Raw genomic sequence first — 24,036 nt, forward strand, 5'->3', positions numbered from 1 at the left:
TGGTGCAAAAAAAAGAAAAGAAAAGAAAAACTCTGCAGTAGCTGCTGTCAGAGTGAGTGCATCTGCAATCAGAGATGACAGGAAAAAGCCTTTGTTGTTTATCAAAAAGAGCAAAGCTACAGTTTGGAATAATGTGCTGTGAACAGATGAATGAGCAAAGTTTGTTTGGCCACAGCAGCAACACAATTGTTGGGCGAAGAGTAAAAAGAAAATCTTCAAACTAAATGTGAGGCATGGAATTAGAAGTGTTATAGTCACTGATTCACCTATGAGTCAGAACTTTTAACAAAAGAAAAGATCCTAAACACACAAATTTACTAAAAAAAAGAAAGAAGAATAAATAGTTAAAAGGCAGATGTCTTAGGGTGAATTTCATGCAGAAAACCCTCAAACATCATGCATGTTGGTTTTTTTGCATAAGAGCAGATGGAAAATTTAAAAATGTGGAAATCACAAACTTGTGGTCGGTACCACAGATTTCTAAAGAAGGCTGTCCTTAATAAAAGTTTTGTTAAATATGTTCAGAAGACATTTATTTAAAATTGATATAAACATTCATTTGAGATTGAGATTGCATTGAATGAATGAATTTGGTTGTCATAGCAACTTCACATCCATGCCAAAAAATGGCATTCAATAAACGTACATCTTGAGATATTATTTTGAAATTTGGCACAAATGTCCAGATGAATGATTGTTTTTTTTTTACCTTAAAGTAATTAATAACAACTAAACAATGTCTAAACATCTTTATGATTTTCTTCAAAAAAACATGTAAAAAAAGTCCTTCACTAGTAGTTTTTGCTACATACAGTATATCATGACCTAACATCAACCACTCTACTGTAACAAATAATGTATAAAAAATGTCCTGTTTTTTTATCACATTGGTAAAATAACCTTACAAAAGTAGTAAAATACAGTTTCAGGCACGGCCCAGCAGGAGGCAGTGTAATGTCACGTCAAGCCAAATATCCACTTGTGAATATTTTTTTGTTTTTTTGGTCATTGTCTGACGCTCTTCACATTGTTTCCATGTAGTGTGAGGTCATACAGCTCACAGGACAGGAAGGTCTCCCATCCACTTCCTGCTGTCCTCTCTGAGACCTCTTACTGTGTAGAAGGCCTTTTCTTGTTTCAGATGGTGTCATCCAAATGTTCGTGCAGCCTTTCCCCTCTGTTATTGTGCCTGTGCCTCCTGAGAAGAAACCAAGTGTTCAATAAAGATCAAACGGCAGTGACAAAGTGTGCAGCAGCTCCAGTGAAAATGACAATTGTTTTGTCAGCAGACACAGCCTGGCCTGTCATGCCTCATGTGTGCTACGTTTTGCGTGGGAGGATGCGGTGTTGCATTTTGCCTTTTTCTTTTTGTACCCTCATTTTTTTTGTGTCTCTTTTCTCCTCTTTACACAGCTACCAGTGTCGCATTCTCTCACGGCATGTGGCTTTATCATCAGAGCATACCCTGAAAATGAGATTTGTGTTTGTGTCTGCCAGTGTTTATGTGCATCACACACTGTACCTCCACAGCAGAAATGCCAGCACTCCTCCGAACAGCAGCAGGAGGACGAAACAGACCACAGCCGCTGTCGTCCCTTTGCCCCCGCTCTCACAGGGTGCTGTCAACCAGGGAAAAGACACGAGTCATGTGACATGGCTACCCTTAAAAGGCCAAGAAAAGGTCCACAGCAACAAGTCAGCGCGGTCATAAACTGACTGGAACTGTGAGAAGTAACAGGAGGTATCTGGGAGGGCGGGGGGGAAGCTGTCTTTGGAACATCATGCCTCTTGGCGGATGTGTAGAATTATATTTGTCTTGCCTGTTTAGCAGCAGTAGTAGTAGTAGCAGCAGCAGCAGCAGCGTTGGAGGTAGAGATTTATTGATCGTGCTCTGAAAAATCCTTTATCACTGAAACACAGCCAGTGATACAATACACAGGCGATCAGGACGCACCTCAGGTGGACATGAGGCATGGTATTAAATGACAGTGGGCTGTCAATAGGTACAACAGCCTTTGACACCCAGTGATTACAGCCGAAACGGTGATTACCATGATTTCAAAATAAATGTTTACACCTTATTTACATAGACAGATTTATGCAATTTGTACACATTTGTGCACATAAGGCCAATATATCCTCACATGTGATACACTTATCCTAGAAATAACTGTCACACCATTGTCACACACATCTGAGGCTGACATATTTTCTTATAAAGGCTGTTTTATTTTTTTGTCTTTGGAAATACAAACATGTTTAATATCGATCCTTCTACCTCAGATTTGCTCTCCACCTCCTGTGGGAATTGTCTGAAGTAGAAACTGTTAAGTGGTGAAAACCATCCATCCATTTTCTGAACCCACTTTGCCCTGTAGTTACACAGCCACCGGGGGGGGGGGGGCTGGAGCCTATCCCAGCTGTCAATATGTGAGAAGAGACCTGGATAGGGTGCCAGTCTATTGCAGGGCTAACATAAAGAGACAAACAACCAGTGACCCTTACATCTACAGCCAATTTAGAGTCCTCAGGTAACCTAACATGCACATCTTCTGTATGTGGGAGGCAGCAGTACCCGGAGAAAACACAGGCAGGCACTGTGCAAACACAGAAAGGTCCAGCCAGACTCCGCTGCACCACCTTTACTGCTGCATCTCTACCTTAAGCAGAGTTTCTATATGTGTTACTACAAAAAGTTAAATTGAGTTCATACCTGCAGTGTAGGTGGCTGAACTGTAGCCCCGCTTGTTGCTAACCATGCAGGTAAAGTGACCACAGATGGGCGTCATGGTCACCAGCAGAGACGTTCCATCACTGGAGACTTTTCCCACATTCTGGGAAATGGCGGCCCTCTCGTGTAGCCAGCTGAACCTGGGGTCCGTCCCCCAGGCCTCGCCGCACACCAGCACAGAGTGAGACACGTTGATGCTGACGGAGACGTGGTGAACCTCCTCTGCAGAGACATAAATATGAAAACAGGTGATAAGGATGGAGGTAAAAACCAGATAGATATAAAACGCTCAGCCGTGGGCATCCATCTGTTATTAAAAAAGAAAAAGAAGAAGAAGAAGAAGAATGGTGCCGGGCTGTCCAAGACGGTCAAAGAATCATGAGAGACGTTTAATGCTGTCAGGAGAAACTGGCTCCGTTTCAGAGACAATAATGAGAAGAGAGAGAGAGAGAAAGAAAGAGATGATGTTGGAGAATAGGGATGATGGAAAACCTTGGAAGATGAGAGAGCAGATGTAGGGAAGAGCACAGCTGATGTATTGATACTGTTAGAGCAGACAGATAAAGAGGAACGACATCTGAAGGTTTGATGGAAACATAATAAAAAAAAAAAAGCTACGTTGAGACCGGAATCATCTGGAGACGTGCAGAAACTGAAAGAAAGAGCCAGGAAAACAAAGCCTTTAGGCAAATTTAAATTCAAGTGGTACGTTATTAAATGAGACATCCAGCATCAGAAGAAAACAATGCCTGCTGGTGTGAAATAAAAGCACATTCATTATAAAGCTGCTAATTGTTGGATGTAACCACACAAAAGGCCTGCTGATGAGGATTTGAAATACTAATGTTGTTTAACTCATTTTGAACATAAACAGCTGCTGGGATATTTTCACATTTCCCTTCTTTGACTAACAGCTGACCTCTGTTGCGACTTGTTCCTTGCCCCTATAACTGGCAGAGGAATCGTCTGTAATTAGGGCTGCAAATAATCACTGTTTACAACTGAATATTTCTGCAAATGCAAATCAAGTTTCACAGCTCACGTGGTTGTTGTGTAAAAACCTATGCACTGAACTTTTAAAATGAAAACAGCAGCCACATGAAAAACTCTCCTCAGATCAAGCCAAATGACTTCTGTTATAAAGCCCTATAGAGCGGGGACATGGATCAATGGACAGTGTAATAAAGTGACTGTACACATTCATTTACTAACAAAATGTCACGATAAATCCCCTCATGCGCTGTGTATCATACTGTACCGTATTCCCGGACGATGCATTGCGCAGTGGTCCGGGCTCCTGTGCGATCCGTCACAGTCACAGCGTACACGCCGGCGTCCTCTGCACTGTATCCATTAATCTGAAGTGTTGTCGCCTGCTGCTCGGTGTTCACACGGACGTTTGGCCTCGTACCAGCGCATTCGAGGTCCTTGCCAGGGCACGTGGCCAGTGTCACTCTCACAGGAGCAATTCCAGTTTCAGGCTCCCGTTCCCAGGTTACCATGGTGATCTCTTCCAGGTGTCCCCCCTGGATCTGGGCTTTCAGGACCAGGCTGGAACCGGGGATTACGTGCACAGGCTCTTCGTTGATTATGTGCACTGACAAACAGTAGAGCCCACATGGCACTGAGGACAGAGATTGAACCGTTTGTTATTAAATGTTGTTCTGTGATCTACATTATGTGACAGATATTCAGATAACTTTGTGTATGTCGGCTTCCTGTTTCGACATCTCAAATCTCTTCTTACCACACCGGTCTGGTGGAAAAGAACACTGTCTGTCCTGACCTCATCAACCTCACACTTTACAAAAGCTGGGACAGGAAACCAGAAAAAGAAAACTTCCTCTAATCACCACTTGAGGCTGACTCCATCCATCCATCATCTGAACCTGCTTTGTCCTGCGGTGCAGGGTCACAGGGAGCCTACCCCAGCTATCTACAGGCGAGAGGCGGGGTACAGCCTGGGCAGGTCACCAGTCCATCCAACAACCACTCACACCTATGGGCAATTTAGAGTGAAGCCCATGCAGGCACAGGGAGAACGTGCAAACTTCACACAGAAAGGCCCCAGTCAGAATCGAACCAGGAACCTTCTCCCACCATGGTGGGAGAACCAGGCCAGTGCCTGCTTGCATTCATTGCCCTCCACTCTGTCCATACTTAGAGTTAGGTGGACCCAGGCCCTGCCAACATGGTGCTTTCTAGCTTTCATCTGAGCTCAGGCTCAGAGGTCGAGGCACCTCTGAATCAGTAGTTTTAACTTAATTCCATGAGTCCAGTGATTTTCACTACAGAATCAGGACTGTGTTTAATGCACTGATGCTTGAGAACTCTATTATTTAGCACCGTAGATGATGAAATCTGCACATTTCTTTGCAATTTCTATCGAGAATTTAAGCTTTACCATTTTTCCCACAGACTCTTTCACAGAGCCGTGAAACCCTCCTCGACTTCAGAAAGGCTCGGCCTCAATAGTTTTGACATGTTCTTTTTAAGCATCACACAACCTTCCCCGTCTTTTGTTCCTCATGTCACAGTGGTTTTTTTTGTAAACTTGAAAAACATCAAGTCACAACAATTTCGAATGATTAAACACTCTTTTCAGTTGTATTTTTCTACAGTGCCCCATCTTCTTTAGAAACTGGGGAAAAAAAACAACAACAAAAAAAATCACGTCATCTCCACCCTCATGTGCTTCATGACTGATATCTGTCAAACAATGTCAAGTGATGATTTATAGTGCGTGACAGCCACACCTAATGTGATATCCATCAACCCATCAATATCCTAAAATCTGTGTCAAAGCCTGCTAAGTCAGTGTGCATTGACAACAGGGGCTATTAATCATGTGTCTTAAGCTGATAGGCAGACGATGGAGGAAATGTAAATAACACAAGCGTGGCCGTTAATGCAAGACACAGTTCAGAGTTTTTGTGGAAGTGTGAAATATCTAAGAGACTGGTGCTGTTTAATCTATAATCAGAACGTAGCAGGGATCTTATTTTCTTTAGAAAACAATCATCATGAAAATGGTGCTTTGAATAATTAAAAAAAACTTACTCAATAGAAACAGTGGGGTGATTCTCAGGCACAGGAAATACTGTAGATCCATAACACCTACTGATGTAGAGAGAGAAGAGAGAGAACATGACCTCAGCGGCAGCTCAACACTTCCTCTGTATTAAGGCAGCAGGGGTGCCACTGCAGCAAGAATAATAACAGCACCTCCGGAGAAAATGTGAAATTAAAACAGGAGCGAAAAAACAATTAAAGCTGCATGTCCTGCTATTAAAAAAAAAAGTAATTCAAATGTTTATGCTGTTCATTTTGTTTTTCTTTAATTTATTTATACGTGAAGTATCCAGAGAATGACAGCACTGGCACCGCAGACTGCTAAAAATCAAAACTTGGAACAAAACAGGGACGGCGTCTGCTGCCAAAACTAAAATGAACCCCCTCAAGCACAGCTGCTACAACAAAAAAACACAGAGAGAGGAAACGCTGATAACGGTGTGCAGGAACACAAACCAAACCTGCATGCATTAAATATAACCCAGAATTGCCCTTGTTGTTTGCCTTGAAGTTATCCACATCAAAACCTTCCCAGAGAGGGATTCACCTACCTTTCCAAAGTTGAAACAAACAACACGGCCCCGGCTCCTCTCTGCACCGTCTCAGGGGTTAAGGTGCAGCACGGTTCACTCTGTGAACAGATTTATGGCCCAGAATAGAACATTACCTTCAAAGCACTGGCCATTGTACTGTGAGAAATTATATAGATTCAACAGTGTAGACAGATGTTATTTGGACCTCCTCTCTCTCTCTCTCTCTGGCCTTTCCCCCCCTCTGATCAGGTCCACTGTGTCACGTAGGCGTCACCTTGTTTTCAAGCTGTTTCCTCCCCTTTTCAAACCTCCACCCCACCCCTTCCTGTACAGGCAATACTTCTTTCTGCTTTGTGCTTTAAATAAGTGAACTTTCCATTGTAAAAATCGCCCCTCCTTATTATTCCCACTCTCCCTCTCACCCTCTCCTCCTCCTCCTCCTCTGACCTGTGTCCCAGCAAGCCATGCATTCGCTCCCTCAACAATACTACATGTCAGATTCGGGGAATTTCACACAACTGTTGTTGCACTGTTTGTAAATAATAGATAAAATGAAGTAGTATTCTTTGGAAGGGAAACCGGTTACAATGTTGAAACATGGTCCTGCGAAACGGTCTTTGTGTTGCAGGCCTCTTATCCGGCAGTAACACTGTTCGCCCTGCGGACACAGTGGCACATTGTCTTAGCTTTGGATTGTTAAAGAGGAGGTAATACATGATTTACTTTATTCTTATTATTCCAATTATTGTAGCTCGCATGCAAATAGGAAACATCTTCAAGCACGTAAAGGGGAATGCCCACATTTTTTTTTTCCCTGGGAAAGTTTATCCAAATAAAAGTCTGCCTCATTAACAGGAGAGCAAAAAATAGCCTAAAATAAAGTCTGAAAGTAATAGATTACATAATGGCATCTTTTTAAGTATTTATTTTAATAACATTTTAGACAAATACATATACTCATATACACATAATCTGTACTTGTAAGGTGTCATCCACATACAAACTTCAGTGGCATATTAACCATTTCATAAATGAATATCCCTAAACTTATCATGAAGTGATTAGATAAAATCATTTTCACTTCATTATTAGCTAATAGTGATGAATAGGAATTCATCATTTAATTAAGCATTAACCTATCATGGGTTAAGCATTACTTAAGTGTATAACAAACCCAGACCTCCCTCTTCTCCTGGAACACCTCACCAAGTGCCATGGATTCATCTGGACTATAGGTGCCCAAACCTAGTATAAGACAGTTGAGGTACCCTCAACTGTCTTATTGTGTAACTTGCTTTTCAAAACCACTGCCTAGCTATTTTACTAGCCCATTGCAACACACCCAACAACGTTTCTGTCTTATTATTTCTATTCCAGAGAACGTCTGGACACTTTTAAACAAGCTTAAAACTGTTTCAGAACAAGCTTTTGCTCTGTGTGTGCCAGCTGGACTGCAGATTTATTGTTAACATCTTTTTGAGCCATTTCATGCTGTGTGAAAACAGAGAAGAAAAACGGACTCCTCCGCTGCCATTTTTATTTTAGCTTGTTTACCGCTTTTCTGACTCTAACTCGATGCTGTGGAAAGTAAAAGGTCAAGGAAAAATCGAGTCTTCTACCAGACAAAAACATCATCATCATCATCAGAGACTCCTGCATGGTCCAGTCTGTCTAAAACCCGTGTATATCCACAGTGTAAAAATTCATTGCACATTACATTTAAAATCATATCATTTACAAATAGGCTGCCCCTCCCTGTGCTATTTTCAGCTCATACTCTGGCCAACCTGTACAATATAAATTTGACAGCCAGCTGTTTGTATGGATAAGAAAGAAAAAATCTGTCAAACGAGTTGATGTGATATGATAAAAAGCTTCACAACAGCTACTAAACCAACCTTGAGATGAGATTGTTTTGTCGGCTACACACGCCTCTTTCACTACTAGATCACTGAAGCATAATGACATCACTTATTCAGGAGGTTAGCTCTGCAGTTTTCTCGCTTTAGGGAACACATCCTAGGGGTGCAGATAATACGAGTGATTTAAAAACTGATTATAAATCCATTTGTATTTGCAGAGGATTTATGAATAATCATGTGGATCGCAGCTGTGGCTCCCACTGAGTTCTTTAGTCCACAGAGGAGTGCTTTTAGCTGGAATTAACCAGTGGGTGGCACTAATACAACAGCTCTGACACTCCTGGCTCTCTTATCAGCTGCTCATCCTTCTTCAGCAGACATTATCTATATGTTTCTGTTTCTATATGGAAATTAATAACTTAGTAAAGAAGTTCTCAGTGTGATGACATAATTAAAATGCTGTACGTATCATATTTGAGACATGCATTTCTGAGACCTACTGCATCACCGTATGATAAAAACTTTGCTCAAAACCCTGTTGTATACAATCTGATACTTGGCTTCTGCCCCCTGGAGGATACTTTTTGCACTATAATTATTCTGACATATTACAAGGTAAAATCCAACATGGCTGACACCTATTAGCCCCTAGCTGGTTGAGTCAAGGAGAAGTATATAGCTATTTTATGATGAGATTTTCTTTTTTATATTTACTTACTTTCAAAATGAACACTTCAAGCAAATTACAATTACTTATTTTTTTCTGCTTTTTAGTTCATCCTCCGGGCCAGGAGCAGCAGACTGAGGGATAGCTTCATCCACCAGGCTGTCAGGAAGCTGAACTCTCTCCCTGCTGTGCCCCACCTTCCCCCTCCTCCCCCTACATCAGAACACCCCCCCCCCAAAAAAAGGAGCTCTTTGCACCAGACACTTTACCCCATGCATTCTCTTTGCACCTTAGTCAGTTCATACCAGTCTCATATAAGCTATTAATAAGTTCTTAATTAAACCATTTCCCTGGACTGTTTACATCTATGTCCTGCACTATTAACATTTTTGCACTCTCACTGCATCGGGCCTTCATTTTGTGCCTTCTATTTTGTGTGTGCCTCATTGTAGGTACAATTTTTTACACTTTATATTTATAGTTTATTCTTAAGTTCTTAGTTATATATGTTATATTTTGTGTTGAGTTAAGAGTAACGATATTTCGATTCTCTGTATGAACAGCACATATAGCAGTTTTGATAATGAAGCTAACTTTGACTGCTAAATATGAGCAGAAGATGTTTGTATCAAATGTGATCAGCAGGCACAAATGGGAATTTAGTGGTAATTTAGGGTTTTGATGTATCAGTTACACAAATTATAGATTGAAATGTGATGTTTAGAACAAATAATTATCTCTTAAAAACAACCTCAAAGGGTGAAGGTGGTACTTGTGTATTTGGTGGCATATTGTCATACTGTCTATCATCAATGCTTGGACCCTGTACCAAAGAGACATGAAGGCATTCGGGCTAGAGAAAAAACAAACAAAAAAGTTTCAGGGCTCAGTTGGCTCTTGCTAGATAAGAGGCAGGAAAAGGGCACATTTGGAGACCACCACACTCCTCATCACAATCACCAACACCACCACCACAGGATAGGCCAGCATTCAGTGTACCCCCAGATGTGCAGATATGAGAAAAGATGGGGTGACAAAAGGTGAAAGCACTGTTAAGAAACTCCTTACTTTTACTGTGCAAAATGCAATGTCCAACTGCCTAAACAAGGACAGAAAGTGTTTTCTCATGTACCACCCAGCAAAATAAAAGAATAAAAGACTGATAAAAGGAACCAGTTGCAGATGAAAAGGGGCTTTCTAATTGTCCTTACTGCCAAAATGTCATGTACTGCCTGGTTATCGTAGTACAAAACAAAATAAAAGGATTGAAAAAGACAGCTGTTTGAGATCAGATCAGGCATTAGAGGATTGTCACGGGCTAACTGGTTAGTTTGGTGCCAAAAAAAAGGGGCTGCTGGCCCTTTAAGAGAACAGGTGTGTCCCTCCATAGCTAATAGGAAGTAGATATTAAAGCAAACAAACAAACAGAGCAGCATAAAATGAACATGAGGGCAGGGGAGGAATACTTCGGTAAGTTTTAAGTTTCTGTACTGAATAATACCCAGCTCACTTATAAAGTGGCTACAAACTTTCCATAGCAAAAATAAGCAGACTCATTGTAAACAAAAAGCTAAAGCTAACATGAGCAGAGCGAATGTCATTTTGGATATTAAAGCGTTCAATCTCTCCGCAGACCGGCCTGACTGACGACATGAGGCCACCTTCGCTCCTTTTCAGTGTGTCGCTGGCAGGTAAAACAATTCACTTTACAGTTTCCTGTTCCCACTGTAACGAAACGGATCACAGAAATCTTTAAAGAGCATCGGCTGAGTCTGTGAGAGACAGAGAGGGAAAGGGAGAAAAGAAGATATACAAGCCTGGCAAGAGAAGCTGCGGTATTCCAGGCACGTTTGTAAAACAATTGCATTTCAAGCGGAACGCCTTGTCTTGTCTTAACTGCTCTTAAACCTGCAAGGCTGCATTCCGGGCTGAGTGTCCTGACTACAGAATGACGTGGTGCGTTTAGAGACTCCCCATAGGCTCCGACATTCGAGCAGGCGGCATGTGGTGCAGAGTGAAGTATGTTTTTGTGTTTCGTGGGATGGGCAGGTTTTACATGCAGCAGCACAAACAATAGTACCAACCCCGATACTTGGATATTCTTTATAAAGACAAACATTTTAGGCTTTCTTTTAGTTGTCTCTTTAGCCAAAACAAACAAACAAACTAGTAAAGATGGATCAGAACTCCATGATGCTACCCAAAGAGTCCTAACTAGGCTAAAAATAGGCCAGGAGTGTCACTTACAGCTGGGGGCCATGCATAACTTTAGACCTTAGAGTAATTGAATAAGTTATATACATATTCAGTCTTTTGACTAATATATAGATACCAACTGTATGAGGCTGTAAACATGTTTATTTCTGCTGCGAGGGTGCTAATGTTAACATTGAGGTCTATGTGGATTGACGTTTGCTTTTGGGCCCTTACTCGGCCCCGGAGGTCACAGACATCCAGATTTAACTGATGCATGAAGTGAACCCCTCACTACCCAAAATAGATCAATGTTATTTGCTTTGTACCATTAGGGCTTATTCCTTTGTACTCATGTTCATTCATTATTGTGTAAAGAACCTTTAAACACTACTGTACATAGTTCCTCATTATTCCTGCTCTAGTAATGTTGAATATAAACCTCGATGCTTCGCTACACCTCTGAACTTTCTGTGAGGGGGGAAAAAACATTTTTAAAGATTCATGACGTGAGTGAAAACAAATGCTGTCAGGGTGAGGAGTTTGATAAAGGTATCAAGAGGCAGACTAACACAGTGTTAGGATTTGTTGACAGGAGCACAAACAGAAAATAATGGCAGCCTGCATCCTTATACAATATTTGATTTTATTTAGTTTAAAGATCATCTCTTGGTATTTGTGCTGCTGCAGCAAAGACAATTAGCACTGGGAATGTAAATTATATTTTAATTTGTTCATTAACTAAGCATTGTTGTTCATGCGTGAAGGATAATAATTATAGCAATAATCAGCAACAGTTTCGTATTATTAAATATGCATTTTTCTGCTGTCTGCTGGCAGATGAAACAACACAAACCCACAGTGTTTTCTTTGGTTTGGTGGGATAAACACTCTGGAAAACAGAAAGTAATGTGGAGAAATGGATTGTCAGAGTCTGCAACTGGATCATGTTTATATTTACTTATTAAAGTCTGACTTGTGATCATATTTTAATGACTTGCTCTCGTGCTCTCACCTTGTTAGATCAATCCTGCAGCACCGCAGTGCTGCATCACTCATGAGCGCCTCTCACTTGCGACTCATCACTCTTTATTCATTAGAAAATACAACAAAGCCTACAACCATTTTGTTGTCTTTAATAATTCAGCGTGTGAACCTGAATGCAATCCATTTCCACTGTTGTCATTGTATTCTCTGCTCTCCTGTGAAAACTGTGTAAAGGCAGTCCAGCGAGACTGATCAGGACCATATTGATTTGATTCACTGTAATTCAATGGCCAGAGCGCTCTTGCGTGGTTGCTTTATACGCCAGTAAAAGAGCATTGAAAATTCAGCAGGGCTTCTTCCACTGTGAATCTGTAATACCAACACATGGATGAGGAAGAGCTGGCAGACAAACACAAAAACAGATTTTCTACTACACTCCCATACAGACTGCAAATCGACAAAAGTTAAATGCTCCAATGCGTATAATCAATGGCTCTTCAGGATATAGTTGCTGAAGAATTGCTTATGCACCACTGATTCTCACGAATAGAGATGACAAATATTATTATGACATGGCTTAGGTTAAGTCAGGCTAACACAAACACAAAATAGATGTTTAGTTTGGGATCACTCACAATCCAAAAAACATGCTGTAAAATCCAGCAGGAAGGAAAGAGTGTGTACCTTACTAATGGGTTTTTACCCCCAGAGCCCAGGCTCTATAGATTCTCCTCTGCAGTATCGAAAGGTGTTTTCGGATCCTTTTACTCAAGTAAAGATACCAATTAAACACTATTTGATTACAGATAAAAGTACAGAAGCATGTGACCACTGACAAGATGAATCCAGGGTTTGTGCATCAAGCAGTGTCTTACTTCCAGTTTTTCCTGATTGAATTGTATACAGGTGATGCAGAGATTTTGTGAGCATCAATAGAAGAAGAGTAGAGAAATAAAGTTCTCAAATTACACAAATCCATATTGTTTATATCTAAAATACTGAAGAGGCTTTAATTAAATGAGCGCAAACGGAGCTGAGGTTGGTGGTGATCAATGACTGTGACTCCCTGTCACTCAAAGAAGCCATGAGAATCTCGTCTACGTACATCAGTATTTTGTGTCAGGTTATAAACATGTTTATTTCTGCTGTGAAGTTAGACATTTTACCTTTAGGGTCTATGGACATTGACTTAATGTTGGAGCCAGCCTCAAGTGGAATCTGCAGTTGTGGCACAAGATTATCATGCTTCCACATTTAAAGGGTTTAACACTAATCATTATATCTTTTATTTTCTGTTTAGTCCTCCTCTCTGCCACTGTCCTCGCTCAGAGCCCGGTGCAGATCAGCTTCCAGAGCAATCCGGTGCTGGTTCAAACAGGCACTGAAATAGTCTTCACGGTGCTGACTGTGCCTGATGTGTTTTCCGTCACGTGGCAGTACCAAGGCGGAGTCACCCTTGGTCTGTGGACTGGAGGAGTGGCACAGGTGAACCCGGTATCTCAGTTCCAGGGCAGGGTCACCATCGCCAAAACGCAGCTCAAAATCGGAGGTGCTCAGCTCAGAGATGCTGGGAACTACACGGTGACAGTGGACCCATCTGCTACCACAGGCCTGACTGTAAACTCAAAGTCAGTCCAGCTGAAGGTGTTTGGTAAGAGATAAAGATGTGTGCCTTTAGGTTCGTGTGTGTGAGAGAGAGAGGTAGAGGGTGGAGTGGAGTGTGTGGGAGAGGGAACAGAGGGGAGTAAGAGAATTAGTCTGGGAGGTATAATGAAATTAGTGACCCATTGTAGGTGAGGTAAAATTAATGAAAAAGGAGGAGTGGATGAAGCTAGTAGCTCAAGGCTTTATGCTAATTAAAGCTCATTTGATATGCAGCACTGATGGTCTTAGATGTTTGATATTGTAGCGGTCTAAATGTAGCATTGCATTTACATACAGTACATACTGTATTTGCATTCATTTAGATTCAGCACTGTAATGGAGCCTGAACAGCTGAGTGTCTCTCTGTATTTTCAGTCATCCGCCCACCCTGGAGAGGTGACATGCAGCCTTTCTTCTTACCACCGGCGCTAATGCGGTGGCAGCGTGACCACATTATTACAAGCACCCAGTCTGTTATATCCAAAAGGTCACATCCTCTAAACACAACTGCTAGTTCATGTCATGGAGCAGAGTCCTTGAGCACGACTCTCACCCTCCTACTTACTCAGTGCTTACTCTTGAAAGGAGAGGCAGCTGAAATCCTAAAATATCGACGCTCCTGCTGAGTCACAGGCAAGCGGCCGATCTGTAGAAATGCAAGTGATTAGAGCTGTTTACAGTGTTGTGGTTTGTTTGTTTGCTGTGGTTTCTGCTGCTTCTTTCTTAGTCACAGCTTCCTCCTCCGTCCTTGCCCCCCCCCTCCCCTCCTTCAATTATTTAACGTAGGCCGCTCGCCAAGAGGCATCTCAGCTACCACTCACACCGTCTGCCCCGTTATTCTCCATCTGTGCTTCTATACCAATGCTGTCCCTTCTCAGCTCTCACTTTGCTTTGATTACAACAAATGATCCTCAACAGAAACATAAAAGTGCTCTCCATTGTTCTGTCACTCCAACCTTTCCTTTATACACTCAGGCTCCATACCTACAGGTACTTTGAAACCTTTTTCATGTAACCCTGCTTCTCTTTTCTTTTTATATTCTCCCCTTAGACGGTGTAGCTGGGTTGAGCCTGTTTGTTCCTTCAGTGGCGGTGGAGGGCAGGAATGTGTCTCTGAGCTGCACATGGACTGCTGGGACAGAGATTACAGTCCAGTGGGGCAAAGGAGGCGCAGCCATCACCGCCGACTCCAGGATCACCATCTCAGGCGGTTCTCTGATCATTAACCCAGCCAGACGGAGCGATGCCGGCGAGTACACATGTACCGCCAGCAACCCTGTCAGCGCCCGAACTGCCACACAGAGCCTCACTGTCTACTGTGAGTTTCCACTGATCATGACAAGAGGAAGCTAATCTGCTGTAACCACTGCAAATAGGAGTAGCTTATCTGCTAATCCACATTGCACTACATACAGTGTACTCGCAGGACACAGGACAGTCTTCCACGAGCTTATTGTGCTGCTTCTGGCTTTGTCTTGATCACATCATTAATCCTGATGTGACAGTCTGCTGTAATATCCCAGGCTACAGCAACAACCCTCCACATCACTGTCCTCTGAGATATAACAGGTTTTTGGTACCAAAGCAAAGAGATGAAAACATTAAGCACAAACACAGGGGGTTTGTTGACATCTTCACTTTTGCGTGTTTAGTCTGACAAATGACACTGCTTTACAATAAATGGAATAAACCTGCACCTCACAATTTAGAAGATAGAACAAATAATTATTAGTTCTCGTGTACATAAGGGCATTCACTCCAGTAGTCGTGGCAGCTTGCAGTGCACTCTGTATTACTGGACACATAATGACATTAAAAACATTCAGTGTTCGCCATTTTGGCTGTATAGCACAAAGACAACTGACCAAACGACTATAGTTGCAAAGGAAGCTGATGTTACATGCAAAGTCTCAAACAGAAGGCAGCAGGAAGTATCTTCTCTCCGTGCATGTATATGTGATGGTATTTTATTTTTTTGAATGCAATTGTCCTGGAAGGAACTGTTAAGTCATGGTGATGAAGGAGGTGTTGCTTGAGCAGCCTTTTGAGAATCATAATCAAACCAGAAAGTGCACGGCTCCTTCATTAGCTGAGTAACTTGCAGACAAGATTAAAGAGGGTTCACCAGAGGGATTAAGCCTGATGAGGTGATTTAAACCCAAAAATGACAAAATGATTGCCCCTTAAGCAGCACATAGAATCCTTCCTTGTGCCTTACATCCAGCGTTTTATATGTTTAAAACTGCCTGTACTTGTAAGTGAAATGTTTTATTGTGTCCTCTAATTATCAACAAACCAGATGGCCCTGACACCCCTGTGCTGACCATGGACCCTCCTAAGGAGTGCGTCGGGAGAGGAAATGTATTGTTGGGACAGACGGTGCGTCTCACCTGCATATCTGACTCGCTGCCCCCTGCCCTCTTCTCATGGCAACGTGACGGACAGCCTGTCGCAACCGGCCAGCCGGACAGCGGGGTGCTCAGCCTTCAGACTTTCTCGACCAATGAGAGCGGCCGGTATGTCTGCGTGGCCAGAAACGGCATCACCGAAGGCACGTCGGAGCAGAGCAAAGTCTTGGACATAGTAGGTGAGTTATGGCGAACGCTGACCTCTCTGTGACTGATAATGATGACGGTTGGTTTTGGACTCCGTCCCTGTATCTGTCTTCACGACAGGAGAGGGACACAAAGTATCCTGGGAGATTGATCTGGTGAGAGTGTGGTCAAAGTCATCCAATGACCCCCTCCCCCACATACCCACTCCTCCCTTTATTTTCATTCCTCCTCTCCTTTGCAATTACTTTATCATCCTTTTTTAGAATCTTCCCTCCTCTCCTCCATCTTTTTCCTCCTCCATCCCTCCTTTTGTCTGTCTGAACTCCAGACTCATTATCTTTATTAATTCTCCCCTTGTGACACCATTCTTTCTATTTCAGATGTATGTTTCAGTGGAGGGCAGGTTGCAGGGATTGTGATTGGCGCTTTTCTGGCACTCCTAATCATCATTCTCCTTATCGTGATCGTCATCTGTCTCGTACGGAGGAGAAGAGGTCAGTGATGGACGCCATATTTATTCACTTAGAATGTTGTTGTTCTCTGTGTCTGTCTACTTTTCACAATGAGGTGTCATATTTACTTAATGTTGTTGTTGCAGCTCAGAGACAGAGGGATACTATGCTTGTTCAGAAGACCAATGAAAACCAAAGGCCTATAGTAAGCCAAGCTTTAAAATGTACCTATAGTCCACTATTGACTTTGTCTTTGTGTTGTCCATGTGACAGCTTCTCACAAATTAACCCCTTCATTCCATCTTTCTTTCTCTGTCTCCCCCTGGCCTTGTTTCTCACAGCCCACAGATGCACAGCCTAATGTTGAAAGGGATTTGAACCAAGGTCCTAACCCCCCTCTGCATCACATGAACATGTACACCCGCCACCCTGACCGCATATACACAGCTGCGCACGAAACCCGCGGCAACCTGCAGGCGCTGCCGGCGAATGGCCTGCATAACACTGGCTCACACCAGCACAATGGCCACACCACCGCAAACAGACTCCAACATAATGCCATTCAAAACTCTAATTCATACCCGCACAATGGCATTGACAACCCGGCTTTCACACACACTGATGCCCAGAATGCAAACACACTCCCAAACATGCAGCAGCAAACTCCTAACGTTCTCATACAGACTTCCAATGCTCAGGGCGGCGCCCAGCCGCCAACTGTACAGGTCAGCCTCAATGCACTGCCACAATCCACACAGCCCAACAATAACAATGCACAGATGCCCACCATTAATGTCAATCTTAACTCCTATCCAACCAATGGCCAAGACAGCTCATTTCCTCCTAACAATACAGCCAATAATAATAATAATAATGCTTCAATTACTCAACACAACCCAGTGAACACTTTTCCCAGAGTGCAAAGCGGCCAGTCCTATCCTGATGATTCGGGCCTAAACAATCGCACAGATCATCAGCCTGGACTTATCCCGACTGGATATACACATTACAACAGTAACACTTTACAGCGAAATGCCAACACACAGACGTACCAGCAGGTTTCAGAGATTCATAGGAGGGTTGATGCTTTCCTGAGAAACTCAGAACGACCCGAGGTGGTGCAGAACCCCACCAGCAGACAGATGCCATGGGACCGCCTCAGAGGGACCCCAGCATATCCCAGCGGAGAAAGAGAAGAGAGAAGAGAACGCAGATCACCTGAGGTTACCTCTTACTATACAGACTACACTACCCATCCTCCTCTACGAGAGGCAAGAACCCCAAACAGACTTCCAAGCCAAACCGTTTCTCGTCGCAGAACTCCACCCAGACAAGAAGTACCCACAGTGGACAGGCAAAGACGGAGCCGATCAGCTGATCTTAGACGTCCAGACACTAGCAGTGTAACACAGCTGGAGCCCTCACACCACACACAGGGAAGCCCCCACACACAAAGAGAAAGAGCTCAGCGAGACATCAGAGGTCTGCCTCGTAGCCAGACCGCCTCTAGGCAGGAAGCCACTCACAGCAATACCCCCCAGGCACTGCCTCTCATGAGCCAGCAGGACTCTGTAGGTCACTCTGCTGTGTCACAAAGACCCACAACACAACAGGGACTGAATCCACCGCAGGCTTCGGATACAAGGGCTTTGGCTGATCCTAATCACCTTCAGCAGGTGCAACAACACAGAGCAGCCCCGATCCAAACAGCACCACAAGGCCCGGACACACTGACGCAGCCTGTCGCACACGGTGCCAGTTATCCACGCCAAGGAGGCACCGCTCCACTCTCCAACCCTTCTGCCCAGCCTAATCGCAGTAACCTAACCCAGGCTGCACTTAAAGCCCACACAGAGAAGGCTCAAACATTTCAGAATCGGAAACAGCAAACCCAGGCCGCCCTGCTGCACCCTGGGATGCAGACACAAACTCCAGCTGCCGGCGCTCAGCGCCCACCAACTCCACCTCCTGCCATCCCCCTCGCACAGTTTCAGACCATTCCCAAGGAGCGCACCCAGCACAGATCCCCAGCAGGAGGCCCACAGCCACCCAAGCCTCCTGTTAACATCCCCGTGGCTCAGCGACATCTACACACGCACCAGCGGCCCAACCCGCACGGCCATCCTGCCACAATGCCCGCCAAACACCATCACCATCCTGGAAATGGCCAAATGCATGTCGGTGCACACAGGCATGCACATGATCACGGGCACCCTGCCCATTTCACCCACCCATGGCAGGTGAGTGAGACAGCATGATAGTTTGAATTTGCAGCCAACAGATGCCATATGTTTATTGTCTTTACACATTTCCAGCATGTGGCCCTCTCTCAGAAGTGCACTTATGGCTGTCATGTGTGCAGCCTCCGTCTACCTGCACACAGCAGTTGGTGCTTTTGTCTGTAGTGTGCATTTCTTGAAGGGTACTTGACAGCACCTTTAAGTGGGCGTTGTTTCGATTGACAGTCTTTTCAATGTCAAAAAAATGTATTTGAACTTGAGTATTTCTGACACCATGGCAGTTTTTTTTCCATTGTAGCTTTGTGTGTCAGTGGTTCTGCTTCTTCCTCTTTTGGGTGACATGTTGGCAATGAAGGCCTTGTTGTGTCTTTCCAGCAACAGACTCACAGAGGGAGACCAAGATGATGACAGATGTCAGCAGACTATACTCTATACAACTGTCCCGCATGCACTGACACAAACAAACAGCTGACAGGCGTGATCCAGGATACCACCAAGCAAGACTGACTGCACAGGGTTCTGCACTCAAAAAAGCTGTCATACTCTGGAATCTCAGTCCTTAACTCTTTTTCTTTTTCTAAAAGGAAAATGCACATATCTCCTATGGAGATGATAAAATCTAATCGGATCCTTTCTTGAAAAGCAAATTATCTTTGTAAAGGTACAAACTATCTCTATACATTTGACTAAAGTGAATAAGCTAAATGATTTTGAAATCCATCAACAATTCCTGAACAGGATCACATTGACAGGTCTAAACATCACTGCTATGATGGAAATGAACTCAGGGTACCAGCATAATTATAAAAGACACTGCAAATTCTCATTCTTTCTCTCTCTTCTAAAATCTAATTTAAATTGCATATAAAATTGGTAATGGCTTTTGTGCAGCTTCAGTGGGAAATAAAGTCTAATAAGACAGATAACAAATATTAGACTATTTACATATTTTTATATTTATACAACACATTCTGGATCCAATCAAAATAAATAAATAAATAAACATTACAACTCATCTTTTGTTTGAATTGTTCATTTTCACATTAATTGAGCAAATGAAGTTTGTTATAATGTTGCAAAAAGCTGAGTCAGTCAGTCCACACAATGGCAGATATTTGAGATGGTTCTTTAGAAAGTGGATTATTTTCCCTCCACACAGTAAAAGAGTCGGTCAGCCAGACAGACTGAGCGGCAGGTTGGCTCTGACCTCTCAACTGTTGGTTCAGTTTTTGTCACACAAGAGTGTGGGTCACCATGCAGAGAAAAGGAGGATTAGTTCAAAAAGATCCCCGAGGAACAAAAATTATTTTTCTAGTCAATAATTAGTCTTGTTACTTGTATTAATTGTATTTTTTATTTGTTTGTTGTTGCTAGGCAATCAAACTATTGTTCTTCACCCTCTTTCTTCTTCTTCTTTTTCAAGTTAGGTGAGATAGACGATGTGAAAGTTTGTTTGCATTCAGGATCACATTCTCAGGTCCAGAATCGAGCACTTCTCAGGAACCTTCTTGCAAGACTTGATGCAAGTCTGAAAATTCTTGTTTTTGTGGGTGTTTGAGATGTGGGATCTAGATGGAGTTTCACATACACCACAACGGCTTCGCCAAAATCTGGGTTTGATGCCTGTGCATGTAAAAGCAGCGTTTCAGGAGAGCCGAACTCTCTCTGAAGATCTTTAACGATTGCTTTTGCAAGTCGTTTAATGGTGTCGATGTCCAATGTGTCTGTGAAAATGACATGTTCCATCACCTTGTCTGACAGACCTTGGATCATGCTATTGATCTCTTGAGCTGGCAGACATCTCCTGCATTCCTGGAAGGCTTTCTTGTAGATCCCTATTATCACAGCAGTGACAAGGTTGTAGGTCGAGGTCTGAGTTGAAGACTTTGCTGCTTGTGCCTGCTGGCCAGGCTGAAGCACTTCACTGTCTGTTTCAAACGATGTGCCCGCCGACATGTGTTCATCATTGTTGGGGGCTGGTTGAGGTTGATCGTCTGTTTCAAACGATGTGCCTGCCGACTTGTGGTCATCATTGCTGGTGGCTGGTTGAGGTTGATGGTCTTGTTCAGAAGGTGTGCCCACCGACATGTGGTCATCCACAATCAGAGAAGAAGAAGCAGCATGAGAATCAACATGATCAATTTTCCGTACTGTTAATTCAAAACCTGAATCATCTGACTGGCTGTCGTCTTCTCTTTCAGGAGGCACGAGGTAATCATTCTGTTCCGGACTTGTCATTATTTTGTCGAACAAGTTTTTAATTCCTGCCAGTACATCTGACATATCATTCCTGTAATATGAGATGTCCCTTGGTACTTTCTCCTTCCAGATTACAATCTGCTGCAAGAACTTTCCCACTGCATCCTCTGCCATGGCATACAGAACTTCAGGAGACAAGTGCTGCTGAGAAGGGCTGTTCAGTTTTCTCTTCTGAGATATGACAGTGTCAGAAATACACTTTGTCAGTGGAGTAACGGGAACTTCATATGTCCTGCTAGCCATGATGTGATTATACATCATATCCGTCAGTTCATTTGAAAACTGCCTGACTTCATTCCTGTACTTGTCCTCTTGTTTGACCAGCTCTAATTTATAAAGCAGATCGTTGATCTTGGGCATGATGCTCTCAAAGTCACAGGAAAAGTGAGTTTTCATCACATTGATCCAGGGCAGTGTGCCACTCTGATTGCGCGTTTTAGGCAATTCCAGACTTCTAGCTGACGTGGAAGGCTCTGGGACATATCCGGGTAACATGTCTGCGGAAGTGTCCTCTGGATTTTGTGTCTGAGTCCGTTCCTTGATCTTCACCAAAAACTGTGGGAAATCTGTCTGAACAGCTTTCTTCAGATGCTCTTTCATTTTTTCAAAGTTTTGTCGGACAAACTGCAAAAACTGGTCTGTTCTCTCGGGTGGGGGTGTTGTTTGTATGTCATCTGTCTGGGTCATCTGTGAATCTAGAAAGTGTTCTACCTTGTAAACTACTTCTGTCATATCACAGGGAGTTCTGAGTGGTGTTGTATTGTCAGCTGATTCTGAAACATCTGAGTCCGAATAATGCACATTGTTAATCATGGCATCGACAATATCCGCTGCTACATCCTGAATATCTGAAGATAATATAGGTGTGGTATCAAGCTCTTCTTCAATGTCTGGTGATTTTCTGACATTTTGCATTAGAATCTCACTGACAGCTGTTATCATATGAGGGTCGGAGAGCACCCTTCTTGGGGTTTCAGGTCTGAGTGAGTGTGTGCACTCACTGAAACATAAAGGAGAGGCAGATTTTGATCTGCTGCTGCCTGATATCTCTGGTTCGTCTGTGACCACTCCTGTTGCTGAGACACTCCTGATGTCTGTGTTTGCGGATGCAGAGGAGAACTTCTTAGACCAACATTCCATGCACTTGATTTTCGACTTACCTAAATATCTTTTCAGACATCCAGCAGTATGGTGCAGCATGCGTGTAATAGAGTCGGGGGAAGACATTGAGCCGTTGACATAAATGGCAGGCTCTAATGGCAGCACAGGGCATGTAATGACAATAGATAGAACATGTTTCACTTTCCGTGAAACTTCCTCCTCCATTAGTCCTCCTAACTGTTCTGCACTTTCAAAGTTCTCCTGAGGAACATCCAAAGTAGATGCTAAACTGGCAGAGATGGCGTCGCGTACGGATATGTTTATGTCCACAACAGTTTCACGGTGTAAGCAAGCGTAAGCAAGCATTAAAATGTTTCTTGCAGCATTTGCAGAAATAGTCTGCACAATCTCAACGATCATGTCAGTCAGGAAAGCCCGTGTGTCCCTGTCGTAGGTTCCCGAAGCTAGCATGCTCCACTGTGATGGAGAAATCCTGCTGAAAAAGTCTTTCATAATGGGCCGAATTTCTTCTACCGTCGCATTAAAAGTGTTTACAATATTGCTGCAAGCCATTGCAAACAATTCTTTGCTTTTCTTAAAATCCTCTATAGTCCGCTTTTCTTTGTCAGAATTTTGGTAATCCTGTGGAAAAGTGTCACTAAATGGAAAAAATAGTCCAGTTACTAACAACATATGACATCATTGCTTGTTCTTTGTTTTGGGTGGTTGTCATAGTCACCCGATCATAGCTTAGCAACCATATCCAGGCGCCTGGCAAGCTTTCAGCAAGCTAAGCAGTGTTTGTGCAAATCAGACCAGTGTCTTTTCATTGTACTCGTTTCGTCAGCATGTGTAAATCAAAAGAAGAGAAAGATGAAACAAATCTAAATCAGCAAACAATTCTTATGTGAGTGGCCCATGTCACTTTAAGAAGACTAGGCAGTGCGTGCGCGTACCTGTGACGGTGTGTATGAGCGAGTATGCGCAGGAGAGTGAACGCTTGTAGGAATGAGAGAAGGAGAAAAGTTATTGACTGAAGAGAATAGTGATTGCAAAGCAAAGTACATTGTGGTGTGGAACAAATTCGTGGAAGGAAAGAAAATAAAGCTGCCGCCCTGCAAACGGAGAAGAGTGCTGCGGTCTTCTTTAATCCAGCTGTGTGATGGTGGGGAGTTAACTACTCCCTGGAGCTGTCCATCGCTCCTCTGCGCTTCCAGACTATGGCCAGGAGCTCCAAGCAGGAAAAGGTTACCTCTAAAGTTCGTGTAAAGGATTAATTACACAGGACATTTGAATCTTTTTGTTATTCCCACCTTGTGAACAACACGGGAAATTGACGCCGGTTACGTAAAAATCTACGTAATCATGCTCTGCGCGAGCGCCTCACAAAAAGCCTAATTAGTTTGATTGCTGCTCGGCAATCTCCTCCATAGATAAAAAAATACAATCTCCTGTGGAAGGGTAACCTTATTGAAACAATACTGAGAAATGTTAAGGGAGACATCTGTCACTGTGGTTTCAGCCTATAAACCTCTTTGAAATGTACCCATAACCAACTATGGGCAATTAGTCAATTTAATATGTGTGTCAGGGAGAATCTATTGTGAACACTCCCAATAAACCACCACATATGCCAATTTAAAAATGTCCTTTAATAAGAAAAGCTTCAAGATTGATAAAGGGACAGCCAGAATGCACGGTTTGAACTTTACATTTAGCTAGGGCCTTGAAAACAATTTA

The 24,036-nt window shown here is 43.1% G+C and overlaps 2 protein-coding genes across 5 annotated transcripts; one reads left to right on the forward strand and one right to left on the reverse strand.

Annotated features, from left to right (window-relative positions):
• Nucleotides 1-597: 597 nt before the first annotated feature.
• LOC114448303 (uncharacterized) lies at nucleotides 598-10,727 on the reverse strand. 4 transcript variants are annotated; one of them, XM_028425190.1, is made up of 7 exons: nucleotides 10,683-10,727; nucleotides 6,355-6,434; nucleotides 5,792-5,851; nucleotides 3,990-4,355; nucleotides 2,714-2,953; nucleotides 1,523-1,619; nucleotides 598-1,198 (listed from the first exon to the last, which is right to left on the reverse strand). In XM_028425190.1, the coding sequence occupies exons 3-7, from the start codon at nucleotides 5,841-5,843 to the stop codon at nucleotides 1,138-1,140; spliced, it is 816 nt and encodes a 271-aa protein (XP_028280991.1). In that variant the 5' UTR covers nucleotides 5,844-5,851; nucleotides 6,355-6,434; nucleotides 10,683-10,727; the 3' UTR covers nucleotides 598-1,137. The 4 variants fall into 4 exon arrangements, with proteins under 4 accessions (XP_028280991.1, XP_028280992.1, XP_028280993.1 ...); XM_028425191.1 differs by having other exon boundaries at nucleotides 10,679-10,697; XM_028425192.1 differs by lacking the exon at nucleotides 10,683-10,727 and having other exon boundaries at nucleotides 5,792-5,848; nucleotides 6,355-8,976.
• LOC114448302 (basic-leucine zipper transcription factor A) lies at nucleotides 10,156-19,854 on the forward strand. Its single transcript, XM_028425188.1, has 9 exons — nucleotides 10,156-10,335; nucleotides 10,499-10,556; nucleotides 13,346-13,696; nucleotides 14,741-15,007; nucleotides 15,989-16,276; nucleotides 16,625-16,738; nucleotides 16,843-16,901; nucleotides 17,038-18,936; nucleotides 19,312-19,854. The coding sequence occupies exons 2-9, from the start codon at nucleotides 10,517-10,519 to the stop codon at nucleotides 19,339-19,341; spliced, it is 3,048 nt and encodes a 1,015-aa protein (XP_028280989.1). The 5' UTR covers nucleotides 10,156-10,335; nucleotides 10,499-10,516; the 3' UTR covers nucleotides 19,342-19,854.
• The last annotated feature ends 4,182 nt before the right edge of the window (nucleotides 19,855-24,036 follow it).

This window comes from Parambassis ranga, chromosome 16 (assembly GCF_900634625.1).
Source record: "Parambassis ranga chromosome 16, fParRan2.1, whole genome shotgun sequence".
NCBI lineage: Eukaryota > Metazoa > Chordata > Actinopteri > Ambassidae > Parambassis > Parambassis ranga.